A 25,286-nucleotide genomic window follows, 5' to 3' on the forward strand; every position below is an offset into this window, starting at 1 on the left:
ACGTCTTCACTCGTTGCTCGTTATGGTGTTGTCCCTCTCATAAGTAAAGACAGGTCAGTGCTGTGGGGATGGGAACCTACCCTGGGGAAAAGGATAGGCAACTGTTTCCCTCCTGCATCAGGAAATGGGCGAAACCTTGCCTGGAGTTATGACGCCAGCATTTTGTCTTGTGAAGGAAGCCACTCCTGATAGCACCGGCTATAGGTTTCCTGTTGTGGACCAGCAGTTTGGGCTTCAGTCAGGGAGGCTGAACAATCCTGAAAGCCCTTCAGCTTTGTGTCATGCCTTTAAAATGTTGAGGCACTAAATAAACAGATGATAAATCAAACAGTTAGGTTTAGAGTAATAGGCTCTGAAATATTGAAACTGCAGCTTGTGCTCTTCAGGAAGTATCAGTTTCTGTGCAAACCCCGGTTTTAGTTGGTCAATAAACTTTACGACTTAAAGTCTGTAAAGCAACATCAGACATCGGTTAACATTGGTTAATGTTGGGAAAAAGTATCTGTAAACTTGTGAAAAAAAACAGAGAACTATGTTTGACTGAATTCTGGATTTAGACCGTTAAAACGTATTTCATGGAAGGAGGGGGTGCCAAATCGCCCCCCTCCCCTACAAATACACAATGTACTGAACACTTTAACATCTTCTGGTCTTCAGCTTGATCATGAGTTATGTTTTAGGATAACAGTCATAACTAGCTATGCCTTCAATTCACAACTGCATGTTCCTTGGATGCTAAATATTTGAAGAATTTAAATATCAGTTTTTGAAAGTTCAGAGAGGCACATCTTTCCCACCAGTGAGCTGAGGTTTCAACATATTATATGGGCACTCCCACAGCATCACACAGCCCAGATTACTGCTTCATTTTTCATCATTTTGACAATCAGCAATCTATAAAAAAAAGAAAAAAAGAGAGAGACCAGCTGCAAAAGCCCTGGAAGTCACACACACACCTATTCTAAAATTACAGCAGATACACATGTTTACAACTGGTTCACAAAAATGGACTGAATAGCTCATGTCTTCATCAGCGCATTGTAGAGGGGGGGTTCATTTTTTTAAACTCTGGTTTTGATTATTAGTAGCTTTAATTATAATCCCTCTTGGGGTAATTGTTTTTTTGTTTGCTTTCTCTCAGTTTCACATAAATACTTTGATTACATATTAATGTGGTATTCTTTCATGTGAAAGGATCTTAAGGCACAGAAGCACTACAATCGATAGTATCATCAATAAGCTATTGTAATATTTCACTCTTATTCTATTAACAACATACAAGGCATGATATGCTTCAGTGTAGAAAGTGATGGTTCTTCATAAAGTGGTGGGGTTTGAAAACAAGGGAAACTTGTTTAAACCATGACACATAAGATGTTTGGTTTTGTTAATAACTTAACAGTGAAGTCATAAACCTAGTTGAATGAATGTCTTGTTCATTACTTGGTAAAGTCCATAATTAATGATTTATCCTTATTGGATGTGTAGTATGATTTGTAAACATGAATAGGCCACACCTCCAGTATCTCTAGTGCTTTACATTGTATGTTAGAATAATGAGTGTAAAATGTATTGACGATAGAAAACAAACTTATTGTTATGGCTGAGAAAAATAAACTTGTGGTTGAGAAAGAACCTTTAAAAACTATTTGTTCCTATTTTGTTTTATGATGTTTAAATTAAAGTATCTTAAAACTAACACTTCTTCTTAAATGGCATTTTAATGAGTGTTCCTTTGTTATCAGAGTTCATATTCAGTTTCTTGAATTGTGAATAACCTGGATAATCATATAGAAAGTTGATTCAGCAGTGAGTTGTTGTATTTAACTAAATGAATTGTATATGAGAAAAAAATAGTTCAGTGTCAGTATCCTTAGTCATAGTAAATAAATATGTAGATAAACCTAACACTTTTAACTCATTCAAAAATGAATCATTACTTTAAGGACTTTGAAATTGAACCTAAAACATTTCTGATGAGTAATGTTGAGGAAGACTTGTATAAGGTGGTCATGTTTGTTCCTGGTACTGCCTTCAGACCAACAGCAGGGAATAATATCCTCTGACTCTACACTGTAACGAGGACAGTTATAAGTTTAAATACCTGATTACACTAAATATAATCCACATTCACTTGAAAAGCCAAACATCTTATTTTAAGGTGAAAAGCAGAAACATAAGGTCTGAATTGCTTACAAGTATAAAACTGATGTCAGTGCATCAAGCAAAACCTTCTTATGTTTCTTACAATTTAATCTTTATGTTAATTCAAAAAAGCTTTAGTACATTTCCCTCGCTGCACTGGCAGAATAGACAGGTGAATACAGCCTAATTGAAGTGAAATGAGATATTATTGAAAATAAATTTAAAAAAATACACCTGGTGAAATCTGAGTTTTAGTGGCTTAAGTTTCACATTTTAAACTAATAACCACTTTGTTTCTGGTCCGCCTTCTTCTCAAGCGGCAGGAACACAGCGGAGGGATGGGTGAAGATTTAGATTTCCATCACCACACACACTAAATGAAGACTCTGTTTAAAGCAATGATGGAGTGATGTTTCTCATGGCTTCTAAATATGTTATTTTTAAGAATGAATAACGAGTTATCAAGGTACAAACCAAGCTAGGAAAGTCACTTTGAACCATCAGCGTGTGCAGAGAGGTGTCAGAGAATACATCACCTGGGTTATAAAAAGCATATCAATGAACTTTCTGATTAAATGTCCCCAATAAGAGTGTATCTGAAACAACATATTTAATAGTTGAAATAAATACTCCATTACATGCATGTTCAAAACACTTGAAAATACTATGGGAAGTCTGGTAAATAGTGTAAAAACCTATGGCACACACTCACAGCAGCTTTTACAAATTAGGTATTCACACGTTGGAAAAAAAAAACAAGCATCGAGACACTCAGATCACTCAAATCTCACAAGCGCTTGTAATCGAGCAGGTCAGCCAATCATAGGTTCACACAGCAAGGCTACATCCATCAAGGCTGGTGTTTTCACCAAAAAGGAAAAACTGAGGTAAACTTTTTTTTTTTTACGTTTGAAGGGTTGTGTCTGTCAGCTGAACCCGGGTCAGGCTGCAGAGTGATGAAGAGTTGATTCACATCCAGCGCGAATTCAAACCCTGCAGAGGTCGTTGTTAGTTCTCCTCTGAATTCTTTACTTCAACCAGCTCAACAGACACAGACAGCGTTCATCTGATGACACTCAGGCTATACACCTGATGAACAGGGGTCACCCAGGTGAGTCTCTTTGGTATGTCAGGATAGGACTAAACTAATTCACAGGATGAGAGTTGACTGGCGGCAGAGTCCTTGGAGACGAGCGTTCTCTGAGTGCCTGAGTAAGCAGAGTGCAACCGTCCGACACAGCACAGGCTGAATTACGTAGGCGTTCGCGGTAGTCGGCCATTTTGGAGCTGCTCTCGGGATGCTGTGCGACATCCCTGAGGCCCTGAGTTAGTAGCACACAGGCTGAGACCACGCTCATGGCCCCCCCTAAAACTGCAGTCTGTACCCCCTTCCCTTCACCGGAGACGCTCGCCGCCCTCCCCAGGAACGGAGGCTCCGTGGCGAACCCGACCAGGGCGCTCACGGCCTGGACCAGAGCGTTACTGAAGAGGACGCAGCGGGTCCTGGTCAGCTCGCTGGGCTGGCTCTTCACCTCTTTGACACACGCCAGGAACGCCGTGCCGCTCGTGCTCATGCTTTTTACGCTCAGCTTGAACTGCTCTTTAGCGAAACGCTCGCGGGACCGCTCGCTGGCGAGAGACGAGATGTCGGTCAGGTTCTTGAGGCTGGTGGAGATGTTCTGAGACAGCTCGAGGAGGAGCTGCGGGGTCAGGTCGGGCAGGGGCGTGACTCGGAGGACACTGCAGCTCTGCTCCACCTCGTGCCGGCAACGCGTGACCTTGTAGCGATCGACCAGACCGGGCAGGCAGGGCTGAGAGCCGGGGGTCTCGACGGCCGCCAGGTAAGCGGCATGGGCGGAGCACTCGGTCAGAGACACCACCAGGTCGGCCATCTCCACGAGACGGTCCCCCACCTCGTTGAAGCGGCCCATGTTGAGCTGGCTCTGGATGTCGTGCGTGAGGATGGAGAGCTCTTTAGTCCGCGCTATGACCGTGTCGCGGCACTGGTCGAAGGTGTCCGCCACGGCCACGCCTTCAGAGGTCATGACCGGCCTCGTCTCGCTGGACAGCAGGAGGAGGTCGGCCACCAGCTGCATCTTGCCCTTACAGCTGTCACAGACGGAGGAGAGACGCTTCCTTTGCTGCAGGCTGCCACAGGGTGTGCTGGGGGAGCCCTCACTTGCAGATTTGCCAGAACCACCACTAGCCATAATAAGGAGGGGAGTGGGAGGGGGTGGGGCTTATTCAATTAGGTTATTTATAGTCTTCTGCCTCTGTACAATGCATTGTACTGTTTCCAAGATAAACTTAAAAAATCTTAGATATCAACTGGCCAAACAGTCTTCCTTAAATTCCTTCAGAGCAATCAGCTGTTCATCATACGATGACACACAGGACATAGAATCTCAATGTAAACATGTAGAAGGAGTAAAACTGCATTTCTTTGTGTGAATAACATCTCTATTACTTTGTTATCATGACAAAAACTAGTTATCTGCCCCCCATCCTTAGCAATGTTTCAATTTGAAATCCAACAACTGTGAAATTCTCAGCAGAAGATATTTGCTCTAATTAATTTAAATGCCCATTTCATCCAAAACTCAATATTGGCATTATAAACACTGTTTCAGGTGACAAAATAATTCACAGGTTGTGAATTTTAAAAAAAGGAAATCACACACAAACTGCAGTGACACCAAGGTGCCTACTTCAAGGCAAAGTGCAGACTGAGGGTTATGTCAAAAAATACTTTCCTTTTTAAGACAAGATCACATCTAGGCTACATTTCATGACATGTGCTGATTCTTCTCTTCTTTTGTTTTGGTCTTTGTACAACTAGAGGTAAGAAAAGGTCACCTCAACATTCACTAGAGGACATGTTTCTGTAGGGGTTTTTTTAAAGGTCAATAGGAGGTCATTTTATGTCCACTCGCATGAGAGTAAGTAGCCTGGAGCAGCATCGATATCTGGTCCAACTTGTTTCCACTGACTGGGACCGGCCTGGTGTAGGACTCATGCTGGTTACAAACAGGACAGCACCCGGGCAGCTCTCCTGGACAGCAGACAGACCTGGGTTCCCCTTCAGCACCATCGTTTCACAAATCCACCGAGAGGCCGACTTTTCAACAAAACAACCCCAGTATCCACTTTCAATCTCTTCTTTTTCAGACACAGCCCTGGGTTATGAGCTAGCAGTTGCTGTAGTCGCTTGGACTCCATATGCATCGTCCTTCAGTCCTTCAGTCCGCCCTCCACCTCCTCCTCCTCGTCGGCGTCTTAACTCGGGACCAGAGACTGTGCAGTCCCGCATATCCTTTCTGATTAATTGCTTTTTGTAGCCATAAGCAGTCAGAAGTCTTTGGAGAGTGGACTCACTTGTCTCAGCAGGTTCCAGGGGCTGTAAAACAGAAAGGTAGCCCAAAGAGGGGCCGTTATTCCCGGGGATTCAAAGCGGTGCTGCGCGCTCCCGCTGCAGTATGAGGAAGCGGGGAGGGTGTGGTCGTTAGAGGAACACAGCAGCAGCTCAGGACACATTTCAACCTGGAATCAACCCTCCACCATCCTGTGAATGATCTGCTGCCTCACGTTTTACGACGTCGCAGAAGAAGAATCAAGTTACACAGGAGCCAAAGAGCTCTGCGGACTTTTATGACGGGTCTGAGTTTCGGGACGAGCTGCCATGAGGCGTCGCTTCAACGTCAAGTTAGACACCACACACAAAACACACCACAGCTGTGCATTTCAAAATAAAAGCACAGCCCTGGCTTCAAGAAAGACACGTATTCTGCTTCCCATAGCACTACCCAGGTTCTGTTACAGGTTCCTCTGTGAATATAATAATAATATAATATGTAATATATATTATTATTGTATTCACATTATATTATATTCATTATTATATATTCATTATATTCATATTCACATTCTATTCATATTATTATTATTATTATTATAATATAATAATATGTCAATATCTGGTCCATAGGTCCTGTAGGCCTACAGGGGGAGAACATGTCTTTTTTTACTGCGCTGATTTGAACTAGGCTATATACAGTATACTCTTTGTTAATTTATTGAATGAACAAAGCCATAGAATATGCAAAGTGAATACTTATTAAAAGTAGGTAATTGAAGAATAATAAACCATGGATAATAATATTTCCCCTGCAGTACAGTGAAATAAAGGAGCCTACCACAGTGCACTGTGCCTTAGCCTACAAGTGAAATTAAAGCTACTCTGACAATACAATAGAATAGAATTAATTTATTGATCCCAAACTGGGAAATTGTGGCGTTACAGCAGCAGGTTATCCAAAGACACAATATGAGCAAATAAACACAATATTAGCTAATTTAAACACAATATATTATTAAATACAAAGTAAATAAGCACTAAAAATATTTTAAAAAACTAAGAATGAGAATATATACAACCAGGATTTAACTAAACATTACTAGTCTTAAATATGAAAAGATTAAATACAACATACTTTGCTGGATCAAGTGAGATTAAAAGTTTACTGTAGGCTGCAGCTGCTCTAAAAACCTTGGTTCATATAGTCTAACATCAGCTATCTGAAAAAGTGTCACTTCTATTGTGACACTTTTTTTGCTATGTTCTGTCAAATATTTTCACATCTATTAGACCATGCCATACTTATTTTCATTGTGCCCTGGAATAGTGAAAATAACTTTAATTCTGATTCCGAGGTTAAGGAGGCTAACATAGAATGGAAATGATAGTAAAACACCAAAAACACCAAAAATAAATCCATCCACTCTTCTTTCTGTTTAGTTGTCGGCATTAAAAGCTTTATTTTGACAGTTTAACCGGATGATCAAGTTTTAGGTCTGCGCTGTCTTGACGTTTCCGACCCATGCCTGAACGTCTCTCACGCGTATCGGCTACCGGTGTACCCCATCTAACATATCACCGCTAAGACACGGTGAGCCTTCTTCAAGTCATCCGGTACCAAAACATTAAAGTTTGATTATTGACTTGAACCGATCAGCTGCTGCACCAGGGAAAGGTCAAGCAGAGTTTAAGCATGTTCCGGTGCCGCCTCCCTGGATATCACAGTAGCCTAGGATACTAGACCGCCCCCGAATCTATAACAAGTCTGTCTGACAAGAATGGTCAAATGTCACTCCACGACACGACACGACAGCATTATCATCCTAATGAGCAAACTGAAAGGTGCAGCTTATAAGAAGTCTGCAAATCTCTGAGTTAGAAAAATTGAGGGTAGGCTATAAATAGTTTTTAAATTAAATTAAAGTCACATCATTTTGAAATATATTTATCCTCCTTTGTTAGTAGGCTAAATGCAGTGACTCCTAATTATTTTTTATTGAAATGGCAACACAGTACAACACTGCTCCATATGAGCTTCTGCTGAGGCTGACACATGAAACTTCTAGCTGTTGGAAATAATGACGCAACAGTTAGCGTCCAATAACAAATGCAGATGTGGACGGGATCCAATCAAACAAGTTTATGGGAGGGTCTAGGAATAAAATAAACCAATCCAGTGTTCGTATGGGAGGGACTTCACTGTATGGACCACTGAGGGAAAATGAGACCGAAACTGGAGTAACTGCGTCTCCTCACGACACTAAAAATAATGACTAGTGTCAGTGCACCTTTACCTCATTAAAAAATCAGGATGCTGTTAAAAGATTTAATAAAATAATCTTAAACAATATATAGGCCTATATAAACCTACAGGATGGCCCACCCCCGTCTTGTTTTGTTATGATTTTGTAATTATATATCATTTTCAATAGTGGGTTGTTATTAGGCCTACTGCTGCATCAACATTGAAAAACACGTTTTTAAGGTAGATGATCTTTTAGATATGTTGTAAACTCTATAATAAAGTAAATAAGATCCCTGTACACCCAGGTCAGCACCATGTATTTACAAGTGTAAAGGTTTGTAAGTGGTTGATGGTTGTTAAGGAAAAGGTAAACAAAATCAACCAAATAGTCAGGTGCATTTATGCATACTTATTGACTAAACATGCTATGTATTCTTACACAAAAAGATCTTATTTGCTCAGTTTTTAAAGCACATTTATTTAGGGGTTTCTGACCAATTCTTGGTAGCAGAATATGGAAAAGCTCTCTTTTCCATAGAGAGCTAACTAAAGAAAAGTCTTCAGCTGGCCATTGTGGATGTTTCAAGCCTTCTGAAAGTACAGAATATTCTTGTTGATTGACCTAGGCTAAATAAATAAAAAAAAGGGGCACCCCTGGGGGACTTAAAATTGTACATTTTGCCCATTAGTGTTAAATTGGATACAAAAAGTTGTACAATTTAAAATCAAACAATAGTCCTTCAGTGAGATTTGTGCTGAAATGAAAGTCAAAAAGTTGACTTTGCACAGGACTGTAAAAATGTAGGTATCTGTTGTGGTCTTTGTAAATTAAAATGCACACAGACACTCTGAAATAATATTATTATTTTAAGGCTGCTGTATTATTTAGTGTTATTCTAATGTCAGTGTGCATGCTGCTGTGCGCAACGTTAAATGCTTTAACCACTTCCAAGGACAGAGGGGGTCCCCAGTCTCTTGCATCCTTATTTTGGGGGTCAGAGGATGAAAGGTTTGGGAACTCCTGTGTTAGGGTGCTGCATCTCTTTCCTTGCTAACAGGTACCTGTGGTTGTCACTTGTTATTTACAGATCGTTTTTTTTTTTTTTACCCTGAAAAGTCCTTGAAAGGTGCTTTAAACAAATTTTAATTTGGATTTCAAACAACTGATTTTTTTGCTGAGGGTAATTTAAGAGTCATGGAAATTGAAACGCTAACCTACATGTGTTCTGTCGATGTTAAACATTACATGAAAAGCCTATTACACTGTGTGTCAGCATTTAGTCATTCATGCATGCCATGCAAGTCCGATCATTAGAAACACAATCTCACTCACCCATAGGCTCCGCATGCATGCTTTGTACCTTGGTTAAAAAGAAGACGTTAATCACAATTTGTTTTGTTTTAGACGTTTGATTACGTCAGAGTGGGTCATTGCCTCCCGTGGAGTTTGTGGTGATGTTCGGGTCCGAAAACGAGTTGCCCCTTGAAGACTTCGAGGCTCCTTTGTTGAATAAAAATACTCGGCATGATATAAGATAAAAGGTTAATATAGAGCAAAATGCATGACAAATAAAAGCATTTTGATCAGAGCAGAAATATTATCACACATTTCAGTTAAAAAAAAACTCTCTTATTTTTTGGTGTATGTCTTAGATAAGATTCCTTGTAGTTGGTTAACACTCCTGATGTTGCAGCTGTGTAGGGGAGATGCTGCCCCCTGCTGGAGTAAGGGCAGTATGGCAGTTAGAGCTATACATTTTAAAGAGGCTTTACTTAAAGTTTTTCTCAGTCGCTTTGGTACATTTCTCGAATCATCCTCGACATTTGCAAAACAGTAAGTGCCTTTCTCATAACATTCGTACAAATAGCAAAATACCATGGATTACCTGCAAAAGCCAGTCTCTTGCTCAAAATCCTTAGTTCATCTCTCAAAAGTAAATATCTGTGTCAATGAACATGTCAGTGCCATCAGAATGACAAGTCCTTGTGTCATTGTGTCAAATTGCTTAGTCATGTTGTCAATATAACAGTGTACTCTGGAGGGGTGTTCTGATATAAACTATGGCTAAAGTTCTGATAACAATTATTGTAAATTGTAAGTTACACCTTAGTGTACGTGGGAGATTGATTGCAAGAGACTGGACAAGATTCACATTTACACTTTTACTGTTTGTACTGTAATTTGTTGACAGACCCTGTCATTACGATACAGAAAGGAAAAGACAGCACTGCATAGCACAAAGAAAAAAACAAAAAAACAAAAGTAGAAATGTGAACATAGGACAATCTCCTTAGGGAAATCTGTACATGCAGTGCTGTAGGAATTACAGTGCAGTCTTCCTACACCTCCTGACGTTCCTGTCTGTTGGGCCACAGATTCTCATCCACATCACAACGAATATCTTCTCTTGCGATGTAGCGTGGAAAGAATCTTTTAGAGTGTCTTATCCAGCCTCTGCAGGCATCTGCTGTGATGTCATCACACGCTGCATCCATGGCAGCCAGAAGGGTCATCTGTGTATGTGGCTGGCGATCATATACTTTCCATCTCCATGCTGAGAAAAATTCCTCAATGGGGTTAAGGAATGGGGAGTAGGGGGAGAGGAACTCCATCAGCATCCTGTTGTGGTTCGCAAACCATTGCCTGATGATGTTGGAGAGATGGAAACTGACATTGTCCCAAACTATCACATACTTTGGCAAGTCATCTCCGACGTTGGAGCAGGGTCAGGGTGCGAAAGGTTCCCGGATGGCAGGCAAACCATGATGTGTGACACCACTGAAGTACCTGAGGACGGACAGAAACAGGTACAAACAAACGATCCGGGGGTCCACCACCGGGATCTGGGTTAGTGGTGAGGGCGGTCCTAACCAGGGATTCAATCTCCCAGGTTAACGAGCCCACTAGGAACGACGAAGGAAGGATAGTGTCAGGGACTGCAGGTCTATCAATGTCATCCTGGAATTGTCTGGAGAGAGCATCAGGCTTTATATTCTTACTCCCTGGCCGGTAGGTGAGGGTAAACTTAAACCGGCCAAAAAACAAACCCACTGGGTTTGGCGAGAGTTGACACATTAGCACTTTGAATGTAAGCAAGTTTTTTGTGGTCAGTCCATACCATGAAAGGTGTCGTAGCTCCCTCCAGCCAATGTCTCCACTCCTCCAGGGCCAGTTTGACGGCCAGCAACTCCCCGTTGCCAACATCGTAATTCCTTTCTGCCGGTGATAGTTTCTTGGAAAAGAAAGCACAGGGGTGTAATTTGTCATCACCTGCAGCTCTTTGTGACAGGACAGCTCCCACACCAATATCTGAGGCGTCCACCTCCACAAAGAACTGGCGAGAGGGATCAGGCTGTACCAGGATGGGGGCTGTGGAGAACTGCCTCTTGAGTTCCCCAAATGCCTCTTCTGCTGCAGGAGACCAGACAAAAGGAACAGACAGTGAAGTAAGCTTAGTCAACGGGGCTACTACCTGACTAAACCCCAGGAACCTCTGGAGCAGTTTCCTTGAGGTGTGTTTAGGCCACTCCGTGACAGCTTGGACCTTAGCAGGATCCGTCCTCACCTGCCCACTCTCCAGAATGTAACCCCAGGAAGGAGACAGAAGCAGCGTGAAACTCACACTTCTCCCCCTTCACATACAGTTTATTCTCCCACAACCTCTGAAGGACCTGCCACACATGAACCACGTGCTCCTCTAGGTTTTGGGAGAAAATCTAAATGTCATCTATATAGACAAACACGGATCTGTTCAAAAAGTCTCTTAAAACGTCATTTACCATGGCTTGGAACACAGCAGGGGCGTTGGTTAGGGCATGACTAGATACTCAAAGTGGCCCAAAGGAGTGTTGAAGGCGGTCTTCCATTCATCGCCTTCCTTTATGCGCACCAAGTGATAGGCATTGCGCAGGTCCAACTTAGTGAAGATAGTGGCTCCATGCAGGGGTTCAAAAGCAGAGTTAATGAGAGGCAGAGGATACTTGTTTTTGATAGTAATGTTGTTTAAGCCACGGAAATCTATGCAGGGTCTCAGGGTCTTATCCTTTTTATCCACAAAGAAAAATCCCGCACCCAGAGGAGAAGAAGATGGTCGAATAATACCTGAGTTTAGAGACTCTGTGATGTAGTTCTCCATGGCTCCACGTTCCGGGGCAGAGAGGTTGTAGAGCCTGCTTGTTGGTAGAGGGGCTCCCGGTAACAGTTCAATGGAGCAGTCGTAAGGCCTGTGAGGGGGTAAAACCTCAGCAAGGTCATGATACACTGAAGGCACAGAGGAAACGTCAGGGGGTTCTGGTGGAGCAGCACTGATCGTATCAGAACACAGAGGCTGAGCAGACTTCAAACAGGAAGAATGGCAGAATGAACTCCAGCTAACTATCTTTCCAGCAGCCCAATCAATAACCACATTATGAATCTGAAGCCAAGGTAGGCCGAGCACTAAGGGAGCATTTGTAGAGGGCATAATGTGGAAAGTCAGTTTTTCATGGTGGTTGCCAGTTAACAAGAGAGGAAGCGGCTCGGTCTGGTGAGTGATGGTAGCTAGCCAGTCCCCATTTAACGGATAGAGGTGTATCAATGAGATCAGTAATTAGCTGGGCATCTTTAACAAACATGGAATCGAGGAGGTTAGAGTCTGAGCCAGAATCGACAAGGGCCTTAAACTTATAAGAATTACCATTTACAAATAAGCAGGCGTCTATGTGTATGCTTTTGAGGTAAACTAGGAACCACAGTGCTACTCAGCAGAACCTCCCTGTGACTGGTGAGGACTTGTGTTTAAACGCTGGGGGCAGGCAGCAATCACATGTCCAGGTTTCCCACAGTAATTGCAGAGTCTTTCTTGAAAACCCTGCCCTCTCTCCCACCGTCGCTCCCTTAACCTGTTATCAATCTTGATCACCAGCGCAATTAGCTCCTGCAGGTCTTTAGTTTCAGCTCTCCCCACTAAACAATCCTTTACATCTTCGTTCAGCCCTTTTAAAAAAATGCTTTGCAGCGCTCTGTCGTCCCACCCTAATTCAGGGGCTAGCGTCCGAAATTCCACGGAGTAATTAGCTGCACTAAGGGAGCCCTGACTTAGGCTAAGTAGCTGGTTGCTAGAGTCACAGCTGGTAACAGGGTGGTCGAAAACAGATGTCGTGTCCGAAACAAACTGGTCAAAGGTAGCATTAGCAGTGAGCGGGCTATGCCAAAAAGCGGTTCCCCAAGACCTAGCCCTCCCCGTGAGCAGACCCAGAACGTAAGCTATCTTAGATCTATTGCTAAAATAGGTCAGAGGTTGTAGCTCAAACACTAGAGAACATTGAAATAAAAATTACCTACAGTCCCCTAAATTACCGTCATAATGTTCAGAGGCTGGGACAAAGGGCTCACGGGGCACTGACTGGTACTGCTGGAGGAGGTTCTAAGACAGGTACAGGCTGTGGGTTAATCTGTAGCTGCCTTTCAACACAAGAGAGACCGGAGGCTAATTCAGACAGGGAGTCCATAATCCCACAAAGAGTCTGGTCGTGTTGTCCAAGCATTGCTCCTTGGTTTGACACAGCGTGTCGGAGGGTCTTAACCTGGGCACTGAGGTCTGAGTCGGCTGGGTCCATGCTTTTGGCCAGATTGTTCTGTTACGGTTAGTACAAATTCTGGACCCTAAAGCACGACTCAGATAGGCAGAATAAAGTTTACAAAAAAGGTTTATTTCCAAAAGTGACTCAAAAAGTGCAAGCGGGAGGGGTAGTGCGAGGTTCCAAGTGGCAGTGTCCGTGATCCCGGTGTGGTGTCCAAAAAGCACAGGTGAGGTGAAGCAAAAAACATGAACAGCGATCTGGCACAAGGCAGAGAAGAAAAACAAGGTTAGCTACACAACCTATAACACGAGAACTAGTAATCCAGAGAAGCCAAGAGAGTACAATACCACGCGAGCTGGTGAAACAATCTGGCGCCGAGGTGAAGCAGCGGGAAGTCTTTATAGTCGAGATCCTGATGACCAACTAGCTGCACCTGGCGCCGCCTGGGAACATGAACCCCGCCCACCACACTCACACAGACAGGGGAGAGACACATGAGGATTAAACAGACAGGGAATGACAAACAACACCACAAAAGGAGAAGGGAGGGCTGCCATGATGTGAATCATGACACTTGCAGTCCTATGTGGAAAAAATATAGTAATGCAAAACACAAAGATAAAATGTCACTGTATAAAGTATACTTACTGTATATTGTAAAATGCAAGTGGAATACTGTAATATTGTATGAAGCATTACAGAAAGTATACAGTATTACAGTACAGTGACTGTTGTTAGATTACATACCTGTTCTGTCGATGAAAAGTCTGAATGATTGAGGACACAGTTGTTCTCCCAACATTTGGCTGAAACCCTTCGACCAGCCTCGGCCATTGTAAGCCCATGATTGAGAACGTGGTCTACAAGTGTGGTTCTTATCTCATCAGGAACGCGCATATGTCCTCGGCCTCTTCTGCCTCTTCCTCTGTTTTGCCTCCCAGCTCCTCCGCCACGCAGCCTCACTCCTCTTCCTCTTCTTCTTCTCTCTGGCTGTTGACCCCATCCAATTGTAACATTGTGTTGTGCTCCAGCTATATATATACTTGCCAGTTGATGGTTCATGAGATGCACCTTTGAGCTATTTCAGAAAACTGGTTGATCATTGGTTTATCTAATGCTTCACACATTTCCCTATTTAGAGAAAGTCAAGATTCACCTGGGAGCAATTTACCAATTCAGGACAGATTTAGAAAAAAAAGTCTAATGGAAATGTATAGAAATATGCTTGACATATTATGACAACTTGTTCAACCATTTTGCATGTAAAGACTTATGTGATGAACTAATGCCTAAATGTTGTGGGGGGTGAGACTATTCAACAGAGACCCATTATAATACATTTTCAAGATTCAAGATTCAAGATTTTTATTTGTCACATGCTCATACAGATGTGCAGTGAAATGTAAGGACTGTTCCGCAAGGCCATGCAATAAACACTCAAATTACTAATACACATATAGTAAAATAGAATATAATGTAAAAAATAAAAAAATAATTATTTGAATGTACAAAATATAAAATATAGAGTAATGTAAACAGTGTAAAGTGTCAGTGTGTAAAGTGTCCAGGGTCCAGTAAAATAGAATATAATGTAAAAATTAAAAAATAATTATTTGAATGTACAAAATATTAAATATAGAATAATGTAAACAGTGTAAAGTGTCCAGGGTGTCAAAGTGCAATGTGCAGATTGGAATGTGTGGTGTGTGTGCATCACGTAATCACAGTTCTGTTTTGTTTAGTTCTGTTTTGTTTTTAACTGAGGAGAGTGGAATTAACAGTCCGGACAGCCTGAGGAAAGAAGCTCTTCCTGAGTCTTTCTGTGTTCGCCTTGATGTGTCGAAGGCGCCTGCCAGAGGGTAGCCACGTAAACAATCCGTTACCTGGGTGGTGGGGATCACTCATGAGCCTCTTTGCCCTGGCTGTGCTCCTCCTTGTGAAGATGTCCTTCTTCCTGAGGGTGGGGAGTGTTGTACCCATGGTACGCTCTGCTGACTTCAGCACCCTCTGCAGGGCTCTTCGGTCGCGTACAGTGCTGTTCCCGTACCACTGGGTGATGTTTCCAGTCAGCACACCCTCCACCGCTCCGGAATAAAAAGTCTTCAGGACCTTCACAGAGACTTTGAATTTCCTCAGCTGTCTGAGGTGATAGAGGCGCTGCCTCACCCTCTTCACCTGACTGTCTATGTGGGTTGTCCATGTTAAATCCTCAGAGATGTGCACCCCCAGATACTTGAAGCTGCACACCCTGTCCACCAGCATCCCATCAATTCTCAGTGGGGTGTAATCCCTCTGCTGTCCTCTCCTGAAGTCCACAATCAGCTCCTTGGTTTTGCTGACGTTCAGGAGTAGGTTGTTGTCCTGGCACCACTGTGTCAGGTTTCCAACCTCCCCTGTATACGCCTGCTCATCATTGTTGCTGATGCGACCAACAACCACCGTGTCATCTGCAAATTTCACGATGATGTTGGAGCTGCTTGTGGCCACACAGTCATGTGTGTACAGGGTGAAGAGCAGGGGGCTGAGGACACAGCCCTGTGGTGCTCCGGTGTTGAGGGTGCAGGGGCTGGAGGTGTGTCTGCCCACTCTGACCACCTGGGATCTGTTCATCAGGAAGTCCAGGATACAAGCACACAGGGAGGTGTTAAGTCTGAGGTTGATCAGCTTGGAATGGAGGTGGGCGGGGACTATGGTGTTGAAAGCTGAACTAAAATCAATGAACAGCAGTCTCACATAGTCCCCCTTCCTTCTGTCCAGATGGGTGAGGGTGATGTGCAGTACCTGGGAGACAGCATCATCTGTGGATCTGTTCAGTCTGTATGCGAACTGAAGTGGATCCAGAGACTCAGGGAGCAAGGAGCAGATTTGATCAACATGACATAAGCAATTGATAAAGTAGGAAACAGCAGAGAATTGTACATAATCATTTGCATGGATGTACCGAAGTATTTGCAACTTGTTCAAAGAAATGAGAAACTGCTTTTTTGATGTGCACAAGTGACACAATGATGTGAAGATTGAACAAGTAGTTTTGAGAATTTCAATTCTGATCTGAGAAATGTACCAAAGCGACTGAGAAAAACTGTAATACAGTTCCGGGTGGGCAATCACAAACGATTGATGATGACAACATGAAAACATAATATAAATAAACTTAAGTTTGTGTCATGAGTATATGAGAGACTACCATGCAACTATATTTACAGGATTTTAAAGAAAACAATCTGTAAGTTAATGTCAATCATTGATCTTGCACCAGGCAGACTCCACCAGACCTTCACCACGTTTTAGCTAAATCCAGGCCAATGGGCAAAAAAAGATTTCTGTCTTTGATTTGTGCAAAAAACAATGAGTAAGCCACCTAAGCTTTGGCAAAGACAGTGTATGGCAAGATTTTGCTATAATTCGGACATACAAATGACATCTTATAAATGTTAGTAAATGCATCTATTATTATTATATACATACATATATGTATAATAGATCAAAATAATAGATACATTTGCTGTTAATACCAATGTGTCTATCATTTTTTGTCAAAGATGCTATTTTCAAGGAATTTTTGCTTTATCATAAGTAGTAGATTTAATTCAACTGCCAACTGATTTTGTTGTCATATTAAAGGCAATATCAGAGGACAGTATTAGTGCGAGAAAGCCTGACTAGAGTTAACGAGCCTGCTCAGACTTAACGAGCTCGGACCGTATAAAGCACGTGGCTTACATGCTGCAGAGCAGAGTATAGGAGGAGCAGAGCAGCTGCAGGAGCAGCCTGGACATTTAAGTTATATGTTTGTGCGTTAATGCAGAAAAGAGTAAGTTTGTTCATATTTATTTGATCTAGTTTCATATATGTACTTACTAAAGTTATTATCTTCATTCTATTCCAGTTAAATTGCATCGAGTTTTTCTTTGATACATTTTCAAGATTGATTGTTATTGCAAAAGGGACATATATATATATTTTCCTTCTTTCCTTTAGAACCACACACACACACACACACACACACACATACACATACGAAGAAACGTAGATTGATCCTCATAACTACACGGAACCACGAATGAGACACAAGACACAAGATATGCCAATCTCCTTTGTTCGAAGTGGCCTATGTAAATCTACGTGTCTGTCACGGAATAAAACCCTTGAGCTGTGAATCCTCTATCCTGTCCTGATTCTCTGACCGGAATCATTTTCCATATCTGCCGACCCAAACTAAAGAACTTTCCAAAGGTTCAACCTTTATTTCATGGTCCTTCAAGCCGGATTTGGGTTTACCAGACGATATGGATACAGCTGCAGATGTACCGGAGAGCACAGGGCGTCCACACAGGACTCATCGTCTTCCTTCCCACCTTGCTGATTATGAAGTTGGATATCGCCACAATGAGGATCAGCCTGTTCAGCCTCCTACTCGCCCACAGAGCCATAGTAGTGGTAAAGCAAGGATATCTTCATCTACCAGTGAAAGCCATTTCAGCAGTCAATCAAGCAGGTGTCACACTGCATCATCTGTTGTAAACCACCCTGTACCATCTCTTTCCAACGTACAAGCAGCTCAATTAGAAGAGAGGATGAAAGCTTTGCAGCTTGAGGAAATAAGATTTCAAATAGAGGACAATATCAATGCAGATATACAATGCAGAGAGCTGGATGCTAAGGCCAGAGAGGCCCAATGTATTCAAGAGGAAGCAGCACGGGCTTGTGAGGCTCTGGTCAAACGGCTAGACAGAAACCGTCGCCTCATTAAAGCTGAGAATGAATGGAAGCTCGCAAAACTAGTCTCTTCTATGGTATTAGAGGACAACCTTGAGGCCCCTGATGTGACAAACACTGCAGGCGATAATCCTTCGCCACATGTTTTACCAGCGGATGGAGCAGCTGTTTTCCCCTCAACTCATGACCAGTCAACCAGACCACCAGCTCTTGGTCTGACATCTACTCCTGCCTTTCGACCATTGATTGCACCTCAGACAAACGCTGCAGCATCTGCGACCTCTCAATCCAACATGCCAGTTACTGGCCAACCCACAGATTTTCAAACCATTGCATTGCCAACGTCAGAATCTATGCGAGCCTTGAAGACAGAGCCTTATCCAGTCATTGCCCCCTACGGAGCAAGACAGACTTTTCCCTTAGCAGGTTCTCAGTCTACAACAGCTCCCACCTCTGATGTTCGGCAACGCCCTAAACGACCTCCTCCAGCACCGGTACCAGGTCTCTTCCAGCATTCGTCTGTGCTGCCACCTGCAACGCGTGATCCGGGTGCAGCCTTCGCCTGACCATCCTCCTTCGAGGTCCACATACGCAGGTACTCCTCATGCTGTACCTCCCCCGAACATGCCTTACCAACCTGCACCAGCTTACGCCACGCTTCCAGGGATGGAACTTTTGATAGCTTCTAGCTATGGCATCCCAAGACCCTCTTTTCCAGTGTTTGACAGCGGCTGGGAGAGTGACTTCGCCCTACTCAAGATGGCACTGGACAACCTACTGAGCCCTCATCAACATCTGAGTGAACAGTACAAGTTCCAGGTGCTATTAGACCACCTGAAGCTGTCTGGTGCCCTACGGCTGGCCAAAGCTTACATGCACGATCCGAGGCCATACACTGCAGCACTCCAGGCATTGCAGGAGAAGTATGGTCAGCCCAGGCAACTAGTTCAGAGTGAACTTGGGGCTATCTTGAACACTCCTGCAATGAGGATGGGTGATGCAGAAGCATTTGACTCCTTTGCTCTGTCTGTCCATTCACTCGTAGGTATGTTACGAACACTGGAGGGGCAGAACGGTTATGAACTCTGTTGCGGTTCACATGTTGACCGGCTTCTGAGCAAATTACCACCAAGCTACAGAGACGGATTCGTTGAGTATTGCATCAATCGTGGCATTCTTCGGACTGGAACTGACCTAACATACACTCTGCCTGATTTAGCGAATTGGCTTAATCTAAAATCCCAAGCAAAGCGGATAGCCAGTCGGGCTGCAGCCCTGTATCAGATTGAAACACCTAAAGGGCCAAAGAGGGAGCAAGGGCCCACACGTTCCAAAGAGAAACCAACGTCCATTTTCTTCAGTAAGGATGACCCTGCAAGCGCAAGAGACCCTGTCTCGGTCAAGCCAAAGGTAAAACCAGTACCTTACTGCCCTTATTGTGACAACAAGTAACAACAAGTTTCCTTAACTCTTGCACTGAGTACAAGACTCAGCCACAGCCAGATGTTGAGATGGATAAAGGATGGGAAACGGTGTTGGAAATGTGGACGGAGTCACTCACCTGATGCCTGCACCCTCAAGAGGCCATGTAGGATTTGCAAAGAGCTGCACCTTACTGGTTCATGATGTCATTCAAGACCATCAAGAGTCAGTGTTAATGGTCAGCGTACCAGCTCCTACTTCCATCTATTTGGACCGACCAAACCGCTCAAGGAAGGTAATGCTCAAGGTGGTAAAGGTCATCCTGCACAATGGAGGACTTGCCATGGAGACATATGCTGTGCTCGATGACGGCTCTGAACGGACTATTGTCCTTCCCCAAGCTGTCCAGCAGCTGAACCTCAAGCGGTCACCTGAGACCCTAACCTTGCGGACCGTTCGTCAAGATGTGGAGATTCTCCAGGGAGCTTCAGTTTCCTTTGACATATCCCCATTGTTCAAGCCAGGAAAGAGGTACAAGGTCACAAATGCATTCACTGCTGAGGGTCTGTGTCTCGCTGATCACTCATACCCTATTGGAGCCTTACAGAAGCAGTATCCACATTTGAAGGGTCTGCCACTCCCTCCAATAGAAAAGGCTAAGCCACTCCTCCTCATCGGCTCGGACCTGCCTCATCTGCTCACCTCGATCCGACCAGTGAAGGAAGGACCTATTGGTGGGCCCACTGCTGCCTGCACCAGACTTGGTTGGGCGCTTCAGGGTCCAACTACTAATATACCAGCACAACTCCAAGTGTCTCAGTGTTTCCACATCTCCACCATGCCACAACTACATGAGCTTTATCATCATGTAGAACGCCTCTGGCAGGTGGACACCCTTCCATTCATAAGTGAAAAGACTGTTGAACGCTCAAAACAGGATCAACAGGCCATTGTCCAGCTCCAGGCCTCCACAATCAGAGTACAGGTTGAGGGCATTCAGCGATATGCTACACCTCTGATACAACGCACGCCATCATTCCTACTGAAGGCACCCAAGGAGGCCGTGGTACCCAGCTTGCGAAACATGGAGCGCAAACTGTGGAAGGACCCTGTCCGTGCTGACAAGTACTGCAAGGAGATCCAGAAACTCCAGCAAGCTAGATATGTGGCAAAGATTTCTCCAGAGGAAGCAACTCAGTCCACCGAATCCTGGTTTGTTCCCCACCATATGGTGAGACACAACGGAAAGTACAGGATAGTGTTTAACTGCTCCTTTCAGCATCAGGGACAGTCCTTGAATGATTTGCTCCTCCCAGGGCCCCAACTTGGACCATCATTGCTCGGAGTCCTTTTGAGATTCAGGGAGCATCCAGTGGCAATCAGTGGAGACATCAAAGGCATGTTCCACCAGATCCGCCTACTACCAGCTGATAAGCATGTGCTGAGATTTATCTGGAGGGATATGCAGCGAGATTCAGAGCCAGAAATATATGAGTGGCAGGTGTTGCCCTTTGGGACAACTTGCAGCCCCTGTTGCGCCATATATGCCATGCAGCGCCACTCCCAGGAGAACGGGAGCAACAATCCTGAACTGGTAGAGGCAGTAGAGCAGTCATTCTATGTAGACAACTGCCTTCACAGCACACGCAGCAAAAAGGAAACAAAGGCTATGTTGGATGGACTCCGCCAGTTTCTGCGTTCAGGTGGCTTCGAGATCCGCCAGTGGGCGAGTAATGACCCAGCAGTCATCGAACATCTCCCCTCTGATGCTCGTTCTGAAAGCAGTGAGCTGTGGCTCTCCAAATGCAGCACAGACATACAGGAGCCCACTCTTGGTCTGCAGTGGAACTGCATCCGCGACACCATTGGCTACAAACACAGATCCCTACAGACTGCTGAGCCTACGCTGAGATACATCTACAAGGTTCTCGCCTCTCAGTTTGACCCACTCGGGATCATAATACCATTCACAACCCGAGCCAAGGTCCTCATTCAGGATTTGTGGAAGGAGAACATTAGATGGGATGACCACATTGAACAACCAATTCTGCTAGAACAATGGTTATCTTGGGAGCAAGAGCTTCCTGCTCTTTCTCATCTTGAGATCCCACGCACCTACATTCCTCCATCATCCGACATGTCTGAAGAAGCCAGGGAACTTCACATATTCTGTGATGCCTCAGAGAGGGCATATGGCTCTGTTGCATACATGCGGACTGTGGGCAAACATGGCGAAATAAATGTGTCATTTGTCCTGGCAAGATCCAGAGTTGCACCCAGGAAGCAGCTGTCCATGCCTCGTTTGGAGCTGTGTGCTGGGCTTACTGGAGCTCAGCTTGCCCATCTTCTCCACAAAGAGCTCACAGTGCCAATTCAACAAGTAATACTGTGGTCAGATTCAACAACTGTCCTCCATTGGCTCCATTCAGAATCCTGCAGGTACAAGGTGTTTGTGGGAACACGTGTCTCAGAATTACAAACCTTGACCGATGTTAACTGTTGGAGATACGTCGAGTCAGTCAAGAATTCGGCAGATGACATCACCCATGGGTTGACCTTGGAGACCATCGCCAGACCACACAGGTGGCTGCGCGGCCCTGACTTCCTCTATGAGTCAACTGACAAATGGCCTGTCATGCCATCTGGAGACTTAGAGCCTGAGAAAGCTGAGCTCAAGAAGGCCACCATAGTTGCCACTGTGTCAGTCAATCCAGGACCTTCCATTCCCTCGGCTAGCAAGTTTACTACCTGGAAGGAGCGTGTTCATGCTACAGCTGAGGTCCTTCACGGGGCGGCCCATCCCACAAGTGACATTGTTGTCAATGCTGGGGATTACATCACTGCAGAGAAATTGGTACTGGTCCAGGCACAATTGGAATCTTTCCCTGATGAGGTGCAGGCCCTCAAAGACAACAAGTCTATACCAACCGACAGTCGACTTGTTTCACTTGCACCTGAATACGATGGAGCTACAGGTCTCTTACGTGTAGGTGGCCGACTGAGACGAGCAGAGAATTTGGAGTTGGGTAGCATTCATCCTATCGTTTTGGATTCTAAGCACCCAATAACCAAGCTACTGATAGCTGACTATGACCAGAAGCTTGCCCACGCGGGCCAGAGAGGGTCCTGGCAGAACTTCGCCGTAAATATTGGATCTTACGTGGTAGAGAAGCAATTCGTAAGCACCAACATTCCTGCCAAGAGTGTCGTCGGTGGCGGGCTAAACCTGAAATTCCAAAAAATGGCAGACCTCCCCCTCTCGTCTTCGCCTCTTCAAGCCACCGTTCTACTCAACGGGAGTGGACTGCTTTGGGCCATTCACTGTGAGAATAGAGAGACGGCACGAGAAGTGGTGGGGGATTGTCTACAAATGTATGACAACCCGTTGTCATTTGGACCTCTGGGAGAGCTTGGACAGTGATGCCTTTCTGATGTCTCTACGTAGATTTATTTCTTGTCGCGGTAAGCCCTACGAAATCCTGTGTGATAATGGCACAAACTTTGTGGGTGGTGCTAGAGAAATCAAGGAGGCTTTCACATCCATGGAGCCTAACCTCCAGCAACAGCTTGCTGAGCAACAGATACTTTTCCGATTCAATCCACCAAGTGCCCCTCATTTTGGTGGTACTTGGGAGAGAGAAGTGAAGTCAGTAAAGACAGCCCTCCAAGCAATCCTCAAAGAGCAGGTGGTACCAAAAACTTACAGACGATAGCCAGCAAGGGTAAGAGTCTTTCTCGACATGTTCAAATGTCCAGTTACGACATTTGGGGGCGGCTGTGTGAGAAAGCCTGACTAGAGTTAACGAGCCTGCTCAGACGGAACGAGCCTGGACATTTAAGTTATATGTTTGTGCGTTAATGCAGAGTTAAGAGTAAGTTTGTTCATATTTATTTGATCTAGTTTCATATATGTACTTACTAAAGTTATTATCTTCATTCTATTCCAGTTAAATTGCATCGAGTTTTTCTTTGATACATTTTCAAGATTGATTGTTATTGCAAAAGGGACATATATATATTTTTTCCTTCTTTCCTTTAGAACCACACACACACACACACACACACACACACACACACACACACACACACACACACACACACACACGAAGAAACGTAGATTGATCCTCATAACTACACGGAACCACAAATGAGACACGAGACACAAGATATGCCAATCTCCTTTGTTCGAAGTGGCCTATGTAAATCTACGTGTCTGTCACGGAATAAAACCCTTGAGCTGTGAATCCTCTCTCCTGTCCTGATTCTCTGACCAGAATCATTTTCCATATCTGCAGACCCAAACTAAAGAACTTTCCAAAGGTTCAACCTTTATTTCAATTAGCGTGTTAATAAAACGACCTCAGAGCATATTCAGAGATAAAATCCTATATCTGTAACAATCCGTTTTCTGTCTTCAGCAGGGGTAAATCCAACTTTATCTTTTGATGTTTCTTAGTTCAACTAAAATTCTTATGAAACATTTGGAAAAATCAAGCTGGATTTCCGGGAATTGTACTTTGTTATATGACTTTCAAAGTTCCACAGGAATTTGGTTTTCATAGTAATATTTATTAGATTTATTCACATTCATATTTCACTAGATTTAGTTAGGCAACATTAACATATTGATAACAGTACATTATTAGTAAAAAAACAATTAATTTATTTAGACACTTATTTACACATATATACATAAGCTCAGATCTCTTTGAGTCACAAGTAAAGTGACATCAATCAAAGTCTTTCAGTCAGTCCAAAATGAGTGCTTGGGTCTCACATATGTAGTGCCGATTGCCAACACAGACAATGTCATCCCAAGACTTCAACCAATCCTTAACCCCAATGTCACGCGGTGGGACTATGGCAACACAGTCCTGACCTGATTGTTCTATGTCCCAGGAGGCTATAGCGTTATTTGGCTCCAGATGCCTCCAGTATACAACTTTGGAGTTCAATTCATTACCATTGACCCACCAGTATCTGCCTTCCCGCACCATGTCCTGCAGCCCGATCCATGCTGAGTAAAAATCAACTTGAGGGTTCTGCTTTACAAACTGATAAGTCAGAGTGGTAAGGAATGCCTGGTCTGCTTCATTCAAAACAACAGCCAGGTCACCATTTTCAGAAAAACACTCTCTACGAGCATTTTCCCAACTTCTTTGTATTGGAGATAGAAAGAAACAGCGTGAAGCATGCTCAGTCCAGCCAGGAAGGCAGCGTGAACACTTCAGCGTACTTTTGTTGCATAATCTCCAGAGGAAGGAGAATCTGTCTGAGAACAGGAGTGCATGCTTTTGCTGATTTTTTGCTTTCAGCTGCATTGAAGTATTCTGTTCAAAGCTTAAAAGCTCTTGAAACCGTCTGTTCTCTTCTTTTAAAAAGATGCGGTTTTGCTGGGTTAAATTAAGAAATATCCTCAACTCTTTGTTCTCCACCTGCAACTGTGTTTTTACTTGAATTGTGTCATTCAGAAGCAGGCTCAGCTGTGTCTTTTCTTTTGTTGTGTCGTTCAGGAGCAGGCTCAGCTGCGTCTTTTCTTTTGTTGTGTTGTTCAGGAGCAGGCTCAGCTGCGTCTTTTCTTTTGTTGTGTCGTTCAGGAGCAGGCTCAGCTGCGTCTTTTCTTTTGTTGTGTTGTTCAGGAGCAGGCTCAGTTGTGTCTTTTCTATAATTGTGTTGTTCAGGAGCAGGCTTAGCTGTGTCTTTTCTTTTGTTGTGTTGTTCAGGAGCAGGCTCAGCTGCGTCTTTTCTTTTGTTGTGTTGTTCAGGAGCAGGCTCAGCTGCGTCTTTTCTTTTGTTGTGTCGTTCAGGAGCAGGCTCAGCTGCGTCTTTTCTTTTGTT

General features: G+C 43.9%; 2 protein-coding genes across 2 annotated transcripts; both read right to left on the reverse strand.

Annotated features, from left to right (window-relative positions):
* Window positions 1-2,740: 2,740 nt before the first annotated feature.
* tlnrd1 (talin rod domain containing 1) lies at window positions 2,741-5,858 on the reverse strand. The gene has a single exon (XM_061043315.1). It carries the CDS (start codon window positions 4,353-4,355, stop codon window positions 3,291-3,293), a length of 1,065 nt encoding a protein of 354 aa, XP_060899298.1. The 5' UTR covers window positions 4,356-5,858; the 3' UTR covers window positions 2,741-3,290.
* An 18,144-nt stretch (window positions 5,859-24,002) lies between these two features.
* Window positions 24,003-24,852, reverse strand: LOC132978226 (galactose-specific lectin nattectin-like). Its single transcript, XM_061043361.1, has one exon. It carries the CDS (start codon window positions 24,767-24,769, stop codon window positions 24,197-24,199), a length of 573 nt encoding a protein of 190 aa, XP_060899344.1. The 5' UTR covers window positions 24,770-24,852; the 3' UTR covers window positions 24,003-24,196.
* Window positions 24,853-25,286: the final 434 nt, after the last annotated feature.

This window comes from Labrus mixtus, chromosome 1 (assembly GCF_963584025.1).
Source record: "Labrus mixtus chromosome 1, fLabMix1.1, whole genome shotgun sequence".
Classification (NCBI taxonomy): domain Eukaryota; kingdom Metazoa; phylum Chordata; class Actinopteri; order Labriformes; family Labridae; genus Labrus; species Labrus mixtus.

Coding starts and splice junctions, on each gene's coding strand:
- tlnrd1 (XM_061043315.1), bottom strand. CDS start 4,355: ATGGCTAGTGGTGGTTCTGGCAAATCTGCAAGTGAGGGCTCCCCCAGC.
- LOC132978226 (XM_061043361.1), bottom strand. CDS start 24,769: ATGCAGCTGAAAGCAAAAAATCAGCAAAAGCATGCACTCCTGTTCTCA.